Source organism: Equus asinus, chromosome 12 (assembly GCF_041296235.1).
Source record: "Equus asinus isolate D_3611 breed Donkey chromosome 12, EquAss-T2T_v2, whole genome shotgun sequence".
NCBI lineage: Eukaryota > Metazoa > Chordata > Mammalia > Perissodactyla > Equidae > Equus > Equus asinus.
Genome location: NC_091801.1, coordinates 64729373 through 64747835, shown reverse-complemented (window position 1 = coordinate 64747835; position 18463 = coordinate 64729373). Strand labels below are relative to the sequence as shown.

Below are 18463 nucleotides of genomic sequence, written 5' to 3'. Positions count from 1 at the left end.
GGCAATAGAATGTGATAAATATTGTTAAGAGAAATGGAGCTAGAAGAGATATTGCTTTGGCTAGAAGGATGGAGGAGGGCTCTCCTGAGGAGGTGGCATTGGAGCTTGACTGTGAAAAGCTTCAGCAACTGAAGATGGAAACAAGGTAGGGGACAATATTGTAGCAGAGGTACAGTTGGGAAAAAAGTATGGAAATATGCTGAGCACCCTGATGAGGACAATAGATCTGCTCACACCTAAGTTGTGCCTGCAAATTCCTCATTTCCCTTATAGGTAAATTGGAAAAGATAAGAATAGATTTTGAGAATATATGAATAGAAGGAAGAGAATACATATTTGCTAAGTGCCAATCATTTGTCAAGTACTATTTGGATATTTTATAGATATTATTGTATTAAATCCAATGAGCTAGGTACTATCATTATCTTTATTCTACAGTGGAGAAACTGAGGATCAGAGAGACAAAGTGAGTTGCTCAAAGACATTCAGCAATTCAATGGCAGTGCTGGTGTTGAGACTCAAGCACTTATGACTCCCCAGCTCACGGGGCTTCCCAAATAACTTAAGCACTGATTTAATGAAGGAAAGCAAAGTGTTTGAAAAATGTTATCACAAGTTGAAAGGAATATCAGTCGTATCACCACCAAAAACCACGTGGACTTAAAAGATCATCTGACATGGTTTAATACTTTAATAATGTATTTTCTTTATATGTGAATCCTTTTCATTTCAAAATGGGCTGAAAGTTGATTCTAATTCTGCTTTGATCCTAGTTCTGGGATAAACCCAATAATGGACATAAGAGAAGCATAAGTAGAGTGTTTGCTTTGGAAAATGATGGATTTTTAAGGAAAACAAAGCACACATAAGAGACTAAGGAGATGGGACACTTTCACTATCATGCCCGGACAGAGTGAAATAAGGAAGTGACTGGTAGGTATTTGGAAAGGGCAAGGATGGCTGTGGATCAGAATAGAGAAGGCTTCACTGAAGTGGTAGCCTTTAACTGGATCTTAATAGTGTGGGAACAGATTCTTGAATTGATAAGTGGCTTTTTCCCAACAAGATATAAGCAGTGTGACTACTTTCTAGTACTTTGACATGAATGTCTTTCCCTTTTTTTTTTTTTTTGTGAGGAAGATTGGCCCTGAGCTAACATCTGTGCCAATCTTCCTCTGTTTTATGTGGGATGTTGCCACAATGTGGCTTGATGAGTGGTGCTATGTCCACACCCAAGATCCGAACCTGCAAACCCCAGTCCACTGAGGTGGAGCACATGAACTTAATCACTACACCACCAGGCCGGCCCCTTCTTTCTTTTTTAACAAATGGGAAACTCAAAGCAATGTGGTGGAGTGAAAGACCATGGGAATTCAAAACTCCAAAAAGGCAGGGCTTGAATCCTGGCTCTGCCAGTTACTAGCTAAACATGGACAGGTTATTCAGTTTCTTTAAACCTCCACCTCTTCACTTTTAAGTAGGAAATAATGGTACCTAAAACCATAAGGTCATTAAGGAGGATAAGTTTGATAATGTCATCTTATCCCGGGGTTAGCTCTGTGCTTGCCTCCTAGAGGATGCTCAACCAGTGCTAGCTTCTGGCTCCTAAATCGGAGTTATGGAAACGTACAGCATGCCAAGTACTTAGCCAATTCATGGAGGATGTCATGTCATAATGTCTATTTCCCGAAAACGAATTTTGGTTTACAGTCATACACAAAAACTTATTTTGGCCCATGAGAGGGAACATGTCTGTAATAACTGTCTTAAGGTTGAAGAATTAGAGATTGCATTTAAACAAACAAACAAAAAGTCATGACGCTTTCACTGTAAAAGGATTATTGACCTTAAGTAAAAACATTTATTTTGCTATGAGATTGAATTTACCTATACTAAATCATTCTTTCTTACTCCTAAAATGAAATATTGACATCCAGAGAGCTACCTTATCCATGCAAGTGACAACATTAAGGTCAGCCCAGGAAGTGGAGATTAATCTGACTTGGTGAAAAATTTAGAAGGGCCATTGACAAAATGAGGACAATAAATTTCAAACTACAGATTAAAAATGAAATTAATCCAGGTGAGCCAGAACATTGAACCTCATTTTTTTTTGAAATTCCAGGACATGCTCATAAATTTTGATGGCATATCTCTAGAAGAGAAAGAAATCTTAGCCAATGGTGGAAATGGATGTTAAGAGAATGTGGTACTTATAGAAACAAAGAGTAGAAAAGAGGGCCACATCAGAGGAAATAATATATTTTATCATTCATTTTTTTATCCTTAATGCAACAAACATTTATAAAGTTTCTATTATATCACAGGCATTAGGATAAAATGGTTAAAAAGTAGGGTCTCCACCTAAAGCTTATATTTATTTAAGCAAATAGATCCAATGAATCTTTCATTCATTGTTCCCTCCAGACGTTCCCAGTCTATAGGGGGAAACAGATAAGCTGATAAGCCGTGACAATGAATAAAATGATAGAGATACGTACTGGGTGCATATGCGCTGAGCATGAATGAAGAATTGGCCTGAAGAAGATGTGGTTAGTGAACCCTATCATTTCCAGACTGTTACTTTTTCAACATTTGTGGAAGTTCATCTACTTTGAGACTCAGAAAGTCATACTAAAACTCTTAACCCTTCCTTGTATCTGTTATCTACCACCCTCCCAAGTTACCTAGTCTTATTCTATGCAAGGATTAAGACTTGGCTTGAGATCACTAACTCCAGCTCCCCATGGTGGAGTCTCATTTAGATTTAACACATCTAAGTCTAAGAAAATACAACATCGAGAATAACTTATTGAAAAATGAAGTTTTTGAATTCTGGATGTGTTCATGACAATGACTTTCCCTCCTCTTCCACTTCTGCTCATCTCCAGGGCCATACTTGGGATTCGAACCTCATCTAACATGGCTTCATCTCAAAAATTTGGAAACCCAACATTCCACTTCCTTGTTACACCGTTCCATCCCTTTCACCAGTTATAACATGAAGCTGATACAGCCACAGACAGATCCATGACGCATTTTATCTGAAGCTTATACAATTTGAGGAGCCCTCTTTAAGAAAAATAATACAAAATGACAAATGGAAAAGTGGCTACAAAAAGGAATACTTATTATAAGAAAATAAATAAAACAAATCACTAAATTTTGAAAGTAGATGCATATCACATTACCAAATTCACTAAAAATCATAACATTTTCATTAATAAATGAATTATGTGCCTCAACCATTCTTTTCTTCAAACATTATGGGCTGCATATGTTTGGCTGCATTTATGAATAGCCAATTGACCTAGGACTATTTATTAATCGGTGCACCATTTCCCATTGCAAAGTAATGTCATACTTTGCATAAGTCAATTTTGGGGGTCTGTTTCTGCCTGCTCTATTCCTTTCCATTGGTCTATTTGTTTCTGCACTATCCTAATGGCTGTCGCTTTATCATGAACATTTGAATTTGGTAACTTGAGTCTTCAAGTTTTGTTTTCCTTTCTCAAGACTGTCTTGGGTATTCTTGGTCCTTTTCATTTTGATATAAATTTTGAATTGGCTTATCAGTTTCCAAGAGAACTACTTCCGGGGTGTGGACTGAGATTGCATTGAATCTATAGATCAGTTTGGGAGAACTGACATCTTAACAACATTGAGTCTTTAATTTCTCTCGTTATCATTATGCGGTACATGTTGTAGAGGCCTTATACATCTTTTGTTAGATTTATTCCTAGATACTTGATAATTTTGATGCTATAATAAATCTTTTTAATTTCATTTTTTGATTTCTTTCTGGTATGTAGAAACAAAATTGATTTTTGTGTGTTAACCTGTCTAAAAAACTTAACAATACAAATAACTAATCTGTAGATTCTTTTGTATTTTCTGGATGTGTAATCATGTCATCCGCAAATAATGAGACTTTTATTTCTTCATTTCCAATTATTATGATTCTTATCTCTTGTTCTTGCGTTTTTGCTCTGGCTTGACCCTCTTCTATAACGATGATTAGAATTGGTGATGAGATCTGTGTTCATCTCATTCCCAATCTCAGGAGACAACTGCTCAATATTTCATTATTGCGTACGATTTTTAAATAAGCTTTTGTTGTTGATATTCCTTTTCATATTAAATATTTTTCCTATTATTTCTAGTTTGCTAAAAAAGTTTTTAAACATGAATAGATGTAGCTTAATTGCATGTTTTTCAGAATTTCCAGTTTCAGCTGGAAATTTTCATTTTTGAAATGAAAAACAAGTGGCATTTTCCAAGGCCACTCTTCTTTGGCAGGTCTTGAATACTAATTCAGTTTGAGCAACTTTCTGCTCAAGCCTCTGAGTCTGTTAGTGGAGACTGGCTTATGAATTGCTGAATGACTAGAAAGGGAAAGTAATAGAGAATCATGTGATTCTCTCCTCCTCCAGATCGTGGCTCCTAAACTCCTATTCGATTTGGGAGACCTCTCATGCCTTCAAAGATATGTTTGTTTTCTGTTTGTTTGTTTGACTCAGCTAGTCATTCTTAGCAGAAGGATTAATGCAAGTGAATCTCTCATGGCCTATAGCAGAAATCTGAATTTTGTTATTATTACTAATAATGTAAGAAGTTTCTTTCACTTTTACAATTTGTTTTTGATGATGTATGTACATTAAGAATATTGTCAAATTTGAGAATACTTCTGTAAAGTCTTTTTCATATATAAGCTGTTTGATTTAGAAAAATTTTCCACAGACTAGCTCTGGCCCTGTACATTTCAACACTTGTTCTTTTCCACAATTCACATGTGTCTTGTGCTGAATGGCCCAGGACACAGTCATATGATGATCTGAACTCGGCCCCTGCACTTTTTCATCATGACATCAGGTAGATCTGCACAGTAAGTGGTAGGAGTATTCTTGGAAGCTATTCCTACATTGGAATTGTTCAAACTATATGACTATACCCCATTAAGTCCAAATAAAATATTTCTCTCACTCAAGTTTGTCTTAGCTAATTTCCAAAATACTTGTGTTCACTCCAAAAATCACCTGAAACCAGGAGAATTATGATGGAAGGAAGTTGAAGTGGGAGACAGTAGTCTTTTCTTTGTTGTTGCTGAGGAAGATTTGCCCTGAGCTAAAATCTGTTGCTAATCCTCCTCTTTTTGCTTGAGGAACATTCTTCCTGAGCTAACATTTGTGCCTGTCTTCCTTTATTTTGTGTGTGGCTTGCCACCACAGCATAGCCACTGACGCGTGGTGTATGTCCACACCCAGGAACTCAACCCGGGCCACTAGAGTGGAGCATGCAGAAATTAACCACTAGGCCACAGGGCCAGCCCAAAAGACAAGAGTCTTAACCCTTGCTTTTTCAGTGGGAACAATATCACCTCGAGGATGTAAAAGTTAGTTCTGGTGGGGGGGATAAAAAAGTCTTACTCTTTTTTTATACATAAAGCACAAATATATACACAATACATAACAGATAAATAGTCCATTGGTGATAGTAAAATTTCATAGGAGGAAAGCAGTTTGTTGGGGGGAAAAAGTTTTAAAAAATGTTGAGAGGCACTATTTTAATCAGTTGAGGTTAAAGTATCTTATTTTACAAATTTTGCCAAGACATATGGATAGCCATGTGCACCCATAGCTAAGGCTCCTCTCGGGGTCTTAGTGAGAACCCAAACAAGTGAGGGCCTCTGAAGCCAAAGTTTCATTAGCTTCACAGTAAAACCACTAGAGATATATATGACAGCAGGAGTCATGATCTATGAGGGGTCCATGGAGTTCTTCCTCAGTGATGACGATTTTAACCAGGTCAACATACAATATAAGCCACTGGGTCAAAAATAACCATAGGGATTTCTCTTTAGTGGCATTGCCCTCTTTCCCTGCCTTCAAAAGCAGGTCGAAGGAAATTTCTTAAAGGAATGAGTTGGAAAAGAGTGGAGAGAGAAGGAGTACTTAGCTACAGGATGAGGGGAGAGGGGCCACAGCCTCAGCTCAGTCTGCATCTATCAACCTGCCTCCAAGGACACACTGCTGGCCACTGCAAGGCACCTGTTTGATTATGCAGCTGCTCAAGCATGTATGGAAGGATGGAGGGTACAACAGGGCAGCAGAATTCTGCTGCCCATGGCACTGAGTTTCTTGCATCTCCCGCAAATGTCTTTTCCCCATTTCCATAAACATGTTACTATTCTCCAAGACCTAGGGCAATTCTTTTTCCTGTCAATCTTGCCTTGCTCTCCCACATGGTTCCCATAATAATCATATAGTTATTCTGTATTAGAATTCTTTTTGAGAAAGTTCTATCTTCCTAAATAGTCTATGAGTTCCTTGCAATAAAATTTGATTCTCACTCAGCTTTTTATCTTCAAATCCAGTGGAATGATGCCTGGATGAATTACTGCACATCGGAAGCAACTAGAACCTGCTATCATTGCGAGGCTTTATGAGAAGATGATAGGGAAAGAGTGTTTAGATAATAAAGAAGAGGCTACTCTATTTGGCAATATTACAGCAGTAATTATGCACAGGATCAGGACAAGACTGAAAACGAAAGGGTGTGCACACACATACTTCAAGTTCCTCTCCCGTCAATTCAGTAGATCCCAGACACAGAATTATTATTATTCCACTCAAATTAAGAAGGAAAATTATACTGTTCTCTGCTACCTTGAGCTTTATGAATAATTGTTCTCTACAATAGAAGCTGCTTCATGGTCATGATACCCATTTCGATTGTATCCAGGATTCCAACCAGTAAATCCCAGAACAGAATTCAATATAGAGACAACCTGAACTTTGTGTTCGATTCTGTCCCTGAATTTATGCTCAATTTTGTTCAAGTCCTCCATTTTTTAGAAACATATTGCTTATGTATGCAAGATATGAGGAAAGAGAAAACTCACATTTTTCCTATATCTACATAAATGTTTTATTTGCATTTATGTTTTTAAGGATGTTTTAAAAAATAATGTTTGAATTGTGTTGTGTACCTCCCTTTCAGCTCCATGATGTTCATTGGAATTCGGACAAATACCCCAGCTTTGTGGAGGCAGCTCATGAGTCACATGGACTAGATGTCTTGGGAATATTTTTACAGGTGAGAATCCACTGTACTTAAAATCCATTTTAAACAATTATTCAGCCATGTTGGATAAAGAGTTTCTGTCATGGAATAGACAGTCTACTTTTTTTTTTTTGAGAAAACATGTTTTAAAAGAAAGTAAAAGGATCACTTTCATGATACAGAACCTTTCAAAGTATATCAGGAACATGCTCAATTTGCTTTAAATTGCTACTGGAGAAGCTTAAAAAGCAGCTTACCCTTCTTGCCGATGGGTCCAGTCTTGCCGATGTTGCCCTGGTCTCCTACATCACCCAGTTCTCCCTTAATCCCTGAAAAGCAAAGCAGGTCATTTTTATATCCTAAAGTTTTGTTTCCCCTTTAAATATGTGGCTAATATATGATATTTACTTGAAGGAAGTACCGGAAAGTGCATTCTTCTCTCTGTGGTATACAATAAATATCCTGTGCTATATTATCTGTTTTAGTAGCATCCTAATATATGTATTAAAATTAAAACGTGGCTGTGTATGACAATCTTGGACCTAATGATATTAAAATGCTTACTGATGCAATATTTCTAAAAGGTCTATAGCAGAGGACGTTTAATCTAAAGGTCAGGTAAGGGGCTGAGTGGAAGAATTTTTCCATCTATTCTAATTCTGTTCCTCTCGAAACCCATTTTAGCTTCACTTTGGTATTCTATTTCCTCCCTATTTTAAAATGAGATTCGACTATTAAAAAATAGTCATTTTTTAAAAAAGGGGAAGGAATGTACAGTCATAAAAACCAGTGATCAAAGGGACATCAGAGACTGTGCCATCAAGTTTTTCCAAAAAAATATGATCAGAGATCACTGAGTTCCTCCAAAATTATTAATTTTGTTTTTATATGATGATGTAAAAAATATTTACCAATTATAAAACTATACTTTGTGACAATTTTGCAATGGATTGTACGTCTTTACAGAATATTGTACATATTTATAGAATAAGAGGCCTTTAAATCAGCATTTCTCAAATTAAGGTCTCAAGGGCTTGTGAGTCTTTTCTTCTTTTTCATTGACTGAACACCTTAAAAGCAGTGTTCCAGGGCCATCGCTTGTAGCAGTTGGCAGGGAATATTTCTAGTGCTTGGAAGATACACGCTTACACATCAAAATCCAGAGGTTATACTCTGCTGAGACTTACTGTTGGCTTTGTGAGTAAAAACATTCCAGCCTTTGTGTTATCTTCATTTCCTTTGCTTCTTCTCCTCCCCACCATTCGCCTGAGATCTTAGAGAAGGTGAGTAAACCAACGGACCAGACAACTGATTTTGCTCCTTCTCAACTTCCTCCTTAAGCTCTAGACCCCCAGCCAAAAAGAGTCGCTTAGCAGTGGCTTCTGAGGAGAGACACAGCTATGAACACAGCTGTGTTTCTAAAATTCATTTCTTAGATATTCCCGGAGACCGCTATTCCCTGGGGCTTCCAGAGTGTTTCACTCTAGCCAGCCCCAAGGATGCGGGTTGAGAAATATGTTCAAATCTTGTTGACAGGCCATCTCATACGAACTCTCTGGTGGTGAGTAAATTCATATCTGAAACATATTTCTTGGATCTTTGGAGTAGAGGGTGTTACGAAAGCTGCTAATTTACTGGGCAAGTCCAGGAGAGAGAGAGAAGAGCAATTGTAACATTACAGTGTCCATTTCAAATCATTTTCCCTACCTTTTGGCCCCATGCGTCCCACTTTGCCATGCTTCCCCTCTTCTCCTGGATCTCCTTTTTCGCCATCATCTCCTTTTAAAATGGAAAATGAATGAGTGGGGCAGCTCAAATAGTAACGTAAGCACATACTCCCCAGGAAAGGGCGAACATGCTTGGAATCCATCCCGCAGCTCAGTGCTCGCCTTACAATTCCTATGTGAGTATGCATGTAGGCCCACATGGACTGGACATTCAGGGAAAGAGAAGAAACTTCCAGAATCTTTTCTTTTTCACTTTCCTCCGCAACCACTTCTATGTTTAAAGAAATGTCCTTGCTGATGAATCCCTGAGAAGTTTGTTTGGCCTGGCAAATCTATAGTCTTGCTGGAGAATCTGGCAAAATCTGGAAGCATTTACATGTGTACACATCAATATGCATGTATATAGATGTACTTTATATAAGAATATATATAATATATAATATGAAGATATATTTTTATATAAATATGTGCAATTATATAAATATATAATAGGTAATATATGTAAATTTATTCCTATCTGCAAGGTTGGGGACCCCAAAATTGTAGGCGTGGACCAGGAAGCTAGGAATAGAAGACTGGCTAAAAATGGGGAACTTTGCAGTTCTGTGGGGCAGCAACTAGCTTAGTCATAGGTGGGTCTAGCTCTAGCATCTCACCCAATCAAGATGGACTGAATGATTTAATGGAGGGTGCCCTGGACTATCAATCAGGAGTCTTGGATTTTAATGTCATGGTAGTCACTGATGAGGTGAGCAAATCTTTAAAAGGTAGCAATTGAATTTATTGGCTTTGAGATTCAGCTCTACCACTTATTATCTGGAGAATGTTGGATACGTGACTTCCTTTCTTAGTCTCATTTTTCTCTCCTCCAAAATGAACTAATAACACCCACTAGAGAGTGTTCTTAAGAACTTCAAATAAGATAATATGCATAAAAGTCCTGGGACATCATCAGTGCTGAGCAATAGTGGCTACTGTTATTCCTTCCTTTATACCTGTTTCCTCATCCTTTACCTGGGAATCATATCTGGCCTCCCTATCTCTCTCGTTGTTTTAGGATCAACAAGGTAAGCAAATGAATGTGCTTTGAAAACAAAGAGCACAACACACACGATATTATGAGTAGCCACCTGCATTATCACCATAGCAATCTTAGGACATAAGACGCCCCATCCACGACTAGAGGAAAGACGTGGATAAAAGACTTCTAAAGACAAAAGCGAAGTTCCTGGGATTTGACAGTTGGGAGAGAGAAAGTTGAGATTTTTATTTATCTGGAAAAAGTATAACCAGCCAGTCTCTGTTTTTTTCTGAGAGCAGAATGTTAATATTTTAAATGAAAGCATAAGCAATTCATGGAAGAGTTGGATTTCCAGCTTGTGAGATTGGTCCAGCACTGGAAAGCTTCATAGGCAAACTCTAAAATCTCTTTCTGGAAAAGGATTTCAAAAAAAGAATGCACAGATCACTTGTGTGATCAGACCAGAGGGGTAAAGTGGGCGGACTAGATGGCGTTTCTCTAGCTAAAGTTAATAGTGAAGGTTTATTGAGCAATTACAATGTGTGCTGCGCACTGTGCTAATGTAATTATCCCAGCAATTCTAGGAGATGAAAATTGTTATTGCTCCATTTTATGAACGGAAAAACTGAGATTCAACGAGGTTAAGCTGCTTGTCTTAAAACTTAGGGGTGATAGAAGTAGGATTCAACAACATGTAATCTCTGCCCCACCAGATCCCCAACAGTAAACTATTGTTCCTTCCAATCTAGGTTTCTATTGACTTTTAGTTAATGGGGATTATAGAGAACCTGGCGCTGTGCCAAATTTTTCAGGGCAAAAAGGTAAGACATAGAAAGAATGAGTTTTTGTTTCTATTTATACAAGAAAGATAATGGGGAAAAATAAACAGCTTATTGTCTCAATGATTTAATTCACAGAAAATGTATCCTTCAGGTGGTTTAATATAATTGAGACTTGGCTTTGCCACTCACTTGGGAAGGCCTTTAACTTTTTTGAGCCTTGTTTTGCTATCTGTAGAATGGACAAAATAATACCTTTCAGAGAGTTTTAGTAAAGGAAAAGTTAGAAAAGCATTTTCCTTCAGGAAGCCCTCTCTAAGACTCTCAGGCTGGGCTAAATTCCCTTATTGTTTGAAATACCACTTTGTACTGAGCAAGTCAGTTTATCCGTGCTATGACTCACACTCGTCTGTGACCCGTGGGATGCCTGAGGTCATGAGTGATTTATTCTAGCATCTCCAGAATTTAGCACATTGCCTGGCTCTGGTTCTTAATACACATAGTTGAACCTGATATGCTTTGCAAGCCATCAAACATTTTACAAATGTAATGATAGTGTTGATTGAATACTATGTGCCAAAAGGGTTCTTAGTACTTGACATGCACTCTGTCATTTGATCCCAACAACAACCTTTGAGATGGATGCTATTCTTAGCTCCATTTTACAGATGAGGAAATAGAGTCAAAGAGAGGTTGAGTAACCTTCCAGGGTTGCACAGTTCGTAAGTGGTAAAGCCAGGATTGAAACCAGGGCATTTGCTCTCAAACCTCATGTTCGGAACAAATTGTATGATTTGGAACAAATTTCTGTCCTAACATTTCTGGGTCTTGGATTGCTAGTTTGTACAATGGGACTAAAGATGCATGTCCTGCTCACCAAAAGGCAAGATCGTAGGCAAGCACGCATGTGAATCACTTTGTGAATCATAACACCACACGAATGTAAGTTACTGATGCCATGATTATCCCTCCTCTTTCTCCCCATTCCTATAAGCCTTCCCATTCATTTTCAAACACACATCTAACTAGAGGCAGCCAGATGAGTGACTTGTCATCTGCTGCTCCCTGGTGGCTCCTGATGGAGACCTGGAAGAGTGAAAATAGGATTATTATTCTTCTGAGCCGTGTGCCTGCATCCCAGCCCAGTGGTGAGCAGGCTGCTGGCAGAGATGAAGTAAACAATTTCTGCCCTTGCCTTCGGCTTGGGTCCCGGGTTCATTTGATCTTTGGGACTTGCATTAATGAGAACAGAAGAGAGGTCTAAAAGCAAGCCTTGGAAAGGATCCCCCACATAGCTCACAGTTATCTGCTTTTTTCCTCTTGGCAATATTTCACTAGATTAGTAGGGCAATTTAGACTTCCTTTCCTTCTTTTAAAAATAGCCACTTACATTTTAAAATTAAATGAAATGCTATCAACTGAAATGAACTCATTTCAATTTTACAAAAATGATTTGTTTCGGCCCCCCTAGGCCACCAGCTTGCTGTGATAATCTCTCTAGCAGAATTCCAACAGAGCACACAGTTGACCAATTATTCTTAGGTAGGAATTTTTTTCCCCAATAAGCAAAATGTCCTTTCAAATTAAATTCTAGTTCGAGACGAAATAGCTGAACCCATGTCAGTACCCCCTGCTCAGAGGAAGTAATCATTAAAAATTAGTGAATTGTCTCCATGTGTCTTTGGGACCTGTCAGCTGTGGCAGTCTCCCTTCCTGGCCATGGAAGAGCATATTCTTGTTTATTGGCAAAGCTGTCACCATTTAATTGGTATCAGATTCTAACTTGCACAAGTAACATTCACTTTTAAAAACCTGGAGGGTGCTGGGTTATTGGGCGTATATCTAACTAGTGTTCAAATGTTTCTAGAAAAAAAAATAGTGAATTGGTTTTGGAAATGCTAAAGAAAATTCACTGGAAGCGGTACTTTTCCCACTGTCAAAATACTCTTATGGACTGGGGGGAAGTTGTTAACAATCCTTCTCCTGATCAGCCTTAGAATCGAGTGGAATAGGTGGTATGCTGCGCTTTATTAACGAGACCAGGAGTCTTTCCTAAAATATGTCTTTTCACCCCTACTTACTCCTTTTTCCCATATATACCAATTGCATACTCATTCTTAGAAATTTCAATAGTCATATTGGTCACCCCAAGACCTCTCATAGAGATCAGACACACTATTACAGTTATACAATGGACCACCTCCCAGTACTTTTCCTTCCCCAATCACAGCCTCATCATTTCACTAAAATATTCAGACTTCCTTGGGACTTACTGTTGTTTGCCTTCTCCCCATTCATCCAGTTTGTCAGTCCCTCCGTGCCTTCACCTATCTCCCCATACATCTTGAATTCTTTCAACACAGTCACTTCCACACAGCTCTCCCTAAGGCAAAAGGAGTGCATGGTAGCAGTGATGAGAGCTCCAGAGCAAGTCATTGAATTTCTCTGAGTCTCAGTTTCATCCATAAAATGGAGAAGACAATCCCTACTTCGTAGGATTGTTGTGGACTAAAGGAAACTATGCATGAAAAGTGATCAGTACAGTGCCTGGCACTTGGTAAACTCTTCTGTTCTTGGTTTAATGAGAGTAGAAGGGAGATATAAAAATGAGTAGCATTGTCATCATCATCATCAATCACCAGAAATGACATCCCTTTTGAACTTTCCTTTGTATTCACTACCTTAATCCCTATCCTATAATCATTACTTACTTTTTTACGCGACAATGTGTTTTTTTACTCTTTACTATGAAAATTTTTACACAAAGATACATAGAAATAAATATACACTCATTGCTGAGAATAATGATTAACATGTTGTCTTTGCTTCAATTATGCATTTTTACTGCTTTTTTTGAAAAAAGTAAATTATAGGCATTATGACATATTGTGCTTAAATACTTCAGCTAGTGTCTCTTAAAGGTAAGAACATTTTCCTACATAAACCTAATATTGTTACATCAATCTTACATTTTTTTTGTTGCTGAGGAAGATTCACACTGAGCTAACATCTGTGCCAATCTTCCTCTATTTTGTATGTGGGTTGCTGCCACAGCATGGTTGCTGATGAGTGGTGTAGGTCCATACCTGGGAACCAAACTCGGGCCAATGAAGTGGAACATGACAAACTTAACCCCTAGGCCACAGGGCCAGCTCCACAATCTTGCTTTTTAATGGGCTACAGGGATTTCCTAAAGTCACCTTCAAAGAGTTCTGTGATCTTGTTTATCTTGAGCCCATACTGTGGTGTTGTATATAATCTAATAAAAAAGAGATGAGTGCTTAGAAAGAGAAGCGTTCAAAGGAGTAAACTCAGGTTCTTTGAAAACAAGTCATGACAAATAATTCCATCTTCTCTTCTGAAAGGACTACTAATAGACAAAAAAACTGCCATGACCAGAGTGGTTGGAAGAAGACAAATTTCCTTTGGTCATTCACAGAAGACCAGTAGTTCCTGAGAAGGTGGGATGATATATTGATGAAGTCCGTGGACTCCACTCTTACATATCCTGACTTCAAGTCCTAATTACAGTGCTTTGTAAACTTAGGTGTGATATAAAGACTCTCAAAGTCTCTGTTTTATCCATAATTGGAAATAACTAAAGTGCCTACCTGTTCTAGAGTCTCTCTAATTGAGGGCTATTGTCTTACTCCGAGACTTGTGGTACTTTGATTCATTTGAATAGCTTTGTGATGGAAACTGCAGATGGAGGAAGAAATCAATGAAAAGATCTCTCACTTTATTCTCTGTCAAATGTATTGCCAAATAATGTGTTACCTGTGCTGCTCCTACCCATTGCCTGAAGGTGGGATTCTTCCACCGTCTAAATGGTTCTCTACCGTAGAACCAGCACCTATCACTTGGTTAATGGGAGTCAACAGGAGAAGGTGATTTGTAATTTAAAACCAGGCCTCTGTGAGCACAGCTCGCTGACCCCAAAGGTAACAGTGGGCCTATGGAGTAGAGACTCCAGACCCATCGTAACATTTCACCACAGCTCTCTTTCCTCCTTTGAGGCACTGAGGGGCAGTTTTCTTCATATTTCTTTTAATAAAAGCATAAAAAGTGAGCAAGCATGATTTCTCAGTGAAGAATGATTTGTAGACATTATGTTTGCCATCTTCGTTGCTAACAGGCAGCTTATATGTGGACAAGGGAGACCCAGACCATGGCCAACCTTGTTTAAGGACAATAAACAACAATATGTTTCTCATGAATAGAAAAACTATTTGCACGGCAGTAGGGCAGGGATCCTCTAAGATATTTTCCTGGGGTTCTTCTCTAACGTTACCTCACCCAGTTATGGTGAATGTGCATGAAATAAGACTGTTTTTGTAAAACAATGAACGCTTTTCCTAACACATTTAAAGCGTTCACAAAATGTTGTTTATTCTGGTCCTACAGTAGGGATATGGTTACAAAAGAACCGAGTTCATCTTAGTTCATGGGAAACCGCATGCCTTTCAGGAGAAAAGCCGTCCAAGGGAGAATCATATGAGGAAGATAGCTCGTAACCAAGATGCAGTTTGCCAAGGGACTCAGCCTCCAGAACCACAGGTCTAGTCAACTTGAATGAGTAACAGGACACTCATCCAAGTTTCCTCTGGAAGCTTGGTGCGATGGACAGAACGGGAGTTTTATAGTCTGTTAGGGGCTGAATTGTGTCCTCCTTGTCAAATTCATATGTTAGAGCCCTACCCCAAGTACCTTAGAATGTGACTATTTGGAGATAAGGCCTTTACAAAAGTGATTAAGTTAAATTGTGGCTTTTAAGGCAGTCCGAAGCCAATCTGACTGGAGTCCTTATGAGAAGAGGAAATTTGGACACACAAAGGGACACGAGGGATGCATGCACGCATCCCCACAAAGGCCATGTGAGGACACTGTGAGAGGGCAGCCATCTGCAAGCCAAGGAGAGAGGTCTTAGCTAAGAGAGACCAAATCTGCCAATTCTTGACCTTGGACTTCCAGCCTCCAGAACTGTAAGACAAAATGTCTGTTGTTTAAGCCACCCTGTTTGTGGTATTTTGTTATGGCAGCCCTAGCAAACTAATTCATAGTCACAGAGACCTAGACTCAAAGCCTAAATCTCCTCTTAATAGCTCTTTAATCTTATATTAAATAATTACCCTCTCTGCTTCAGTTTCTTATCCTGACAAATTGAGATAGTTACAATTTTCTCATGGAGTGTCTCAAAGATTAAATGATATTGTGGATGGCTAAGTTCACAGAGGTGCCACTTGCATCCAGTGTGCCCTCGTTGACCCACTCAATGTTGAGTGTGTAGTGGGCATCTATCTCTTTCACCTACCTGGGATCCTCTACCTGTGCTTCTGGTAACAACCCCACAGTTTTTCATAGGAAACTACACTTGCTTTCTCTCAATCCATGTGGTTTGGACCTGATCCACAGAAATTGGTTCAGCAAGGGATCTGTGACCCAATAAGAGCCAATAGGTCTCAATTTGTAGATAAGTCTCTCTAAGAGCTCAAGTAGTTATGACTTTCAAAAATGGAAACTTGTTCTTTCTTCAGGAGTTGCAGAGAGGATAGACTATTATGGAAGTATCTGAATCTATTTTACCACCATAAAGGGAGAACATTCTTAAAAATGATGTTGTTATAGAGGAAAGCAGAACCAAAGTTGAAGACTGAGTCCTGAACGCATCACTTGAGCCTGGATATAGCTCAGCCTGAATCCCTTCCTGTTATATAAGTTTATAAATTTCCCTTCTCTCTAGTTGTTCGATTAACCAGTATAAGTTTGGTTTGTATTTGGTTTCTTTTCACTTGCAAACAAAATTTCCTTACTGATGATATAACTGCTAGACACTGATCAGAAGGCTAAGAGTGTTCCTATGAGGATATCAAAATCATGGGAGATGGTGGGGCCATATGCATATAACTACCATGATAAATGCTAGAAGAGTAGCTGTAATGGGAGCACAAAGGAGGAAACACCTAACTCTATCTGCCCATCCCTAAAAATCTCCCCTATTCTTTCTCAGGAAGAAGTAAATGGGATCCCTTGCAGTGGGCTCCATGAGAATCAACTTATATCTCAAGGTAAGTACAAAAGAAAATAGACTAAAATACAAATTTGTCATTATAATAGGGCAAGCTGGTACTAAAATGTTCTCATTGATAAAAGTTCCTGTGGATTTTTACTTCTATCCAACTCCGTGCACCCTATAGGTCCATCTCATACATCACCTCCTCTCTCCAGGAGTCTTCTCAACACAGACTTTCCTGTCCCCATCTCCCTGTTCACCAGTCAGGGTTAATCTCATTCTCTGAAGGGAATGCCTCTGGAATTTCACAGCATCCACTACATTGTGTCATAAATCATGGCACAAGTCAGGGATGATATGTTATTTTCTTTGTGACTGTAGCACTTGGCACAGGGTCTTGGATGCAATAGGTGCTTTTCTCAATAAAGGTTTTCAAAATAAAAGGAATAACATCCTTAAAGACAAGCTGGATAAATGTGAGCTTAATGACAATATAGTCAAATAAATTAGTCATTGATTGAAATGTCATTCTCAGTAATGGCTGATTAATGAATTGACTTCAGTCTGCTGAGAGGTCTTTGGTGATGGCTTATAACCTAATAAGGTGGCCCAGGCAAATACACAAATCTCTGTCTCTACTGCCGCCGCCACTCGATATTTTTGTTTCCTCTCCTAATTTGCCCGTGTCTCCCAATATCACTGCCATGCCCTAGTCTCCCAGGCTCAGTACCCAAATCAGCTTTGACTGTTCCTCCTTCCTAACTCCCATCTTGATTCTTATTTTATCTCACGTCTGTCCCTTCTTTTCCCTCGCCTCTGACTGCCGTTATTTTACCTCTCCCTGTCCTCATCCTCTAGTCCCTGTTCCTTGTAGGTCATGCCTAAATCGTCTGAGTGGTGTTTTATTCACTGGTGATTCCAAGTGCCTAGAATAGTGCCTGTTCAACAAATAGGTTTTGAAATATTGGTTTCCTTGGATCCGAACTTCACTTTTCCAAAACATCTTGCAAACTAATCTTTATAAAGTCATATTTTCAGTATAAAACTGCCCCATTCGAAACGTTTCAGTAGTTCCTCTGTGTTTATAAAAAGGCCACGTCCAAACTAATCAGGCTAGCATGTGGACTTTCACAAACTGGCATCAATGGAACTTTCTCATGTCATTTTCTGAAACTGAACTGCATGACTTTCTATTCCTGTCCAACTTGTTTATTTGTTGTTCATTAAAATGTCTTTCAATCCATGCCTCCATTGAAAGGTACGTGTTCTTCTCTCCATTTGAAATACATCTCCACAAAGAAAAAAAGCAGAAGTCATAAAAGAATAGGTAAACATATCTGACTATATGAGAAATTAAAAGTTTTCATGTGATAAAAAATGCCACATAAATGTTAAAGTTTATAAACAAATATATGATAGACAAGGGAAATATCAAACACTAAGACATAAAAAATTAATATTCTTAATGTGCAAAAACCTTTGCAAATTGCTCTGCAAAAAAGACAATACATGAATTAAAATGATAATCTGAAAATATAAACAATAAATGATAGATGGAAAATGCACAGAATCCCTATTAGTCAGAAAAACATTAACATATGTAAATGTCTGTATCCTATTTTGCTATGAGATTTAGTAATAATTTAAAAAGACCAGTTGCATGAGAAGATGCCATAAATGCAGAAAGCACTCAGTCATTGCTTTTGGCAAGGTAAACTGTTACAATGTTTCTGGAAAATAATCTGTCAATAATGATTAAAATAAAACATCCATATACTCTATTTTACCTTAGGGAACCTATTTTATGGAAATAACTGTAAGAACAAATGTATATATGAGAATGTTTTTTTGTATTGGCAGAAAC

General features: G+C 38.3%; 2 protein-coding genes and 1 non-coding gene across 5 annotated transcripts in view; 2 read left to right on the top strand and 1 right to left on the bottom strand.

Annotated features, from left to right (window-relative positions):
• The window catches only part of COLEC10 (collectin subfamily member 10), a 45551-nt gene that overhangs the window by 15368 nt on the left and 11720 nt on the right, over positions 1-18463 (bottom strand). The window contains exons 2-3 of one of the 2 annotated variants that reach the window (XM_014867702.3): positions 8770-8841; positions 7320-7391 (exon numbers count right to left, since the gene is read on the bottom strand). In XM_014867702.3, coding sequence (XP_014723188.1) covers positions 7320-7391; positions 8770-8841 — 144 coding nt within the window. The remainder of the gene's footprint in view (positions 1-7319; positions 7392-8769; positions 8842-18463) is intronic. The other variant, XM_070481511.1, reaches the window with a different exon arrangement.
• Positions 1-18463, top strand: part of LOC123275742 (putative inactive carbonic anhydrase 5B-like protein) — a 44024-nt gene that overhangs the window by 24430 nt on the left and 1131 nt on the right. The window contains exons 1-3 of one of the 2 annotated variants that reach the window (XR_011493316.1): positions 774-933; positions 7000-7095; positions 16597-16654. Coding sequence is in view for 1 of the 2 variants with exons in the window: in XM_070481513.1 (XP_070337614.1) it covers positions 7000-7095; positions 16597-16654 (154 nt within the window). In the remaining variant the exon portion in view is untranslated. Of the gene's footprint in view, positions 1-773; positions 934-6999; positions 7096-16596; positions 16655-18463 lie in introns of those variants that run through there. The other variant, XM_070481513.1, reaches the window with a different exon arrangement.
• Positions 12259-12389, top strand: LOC123275905 (small nucleolar RNA SNORA24). The gene has a single exon (XR_006512077.1). It is a non-coding gene; the product is annotated as a small nucleolar RNA SNORA24 (small nucleolar RNA).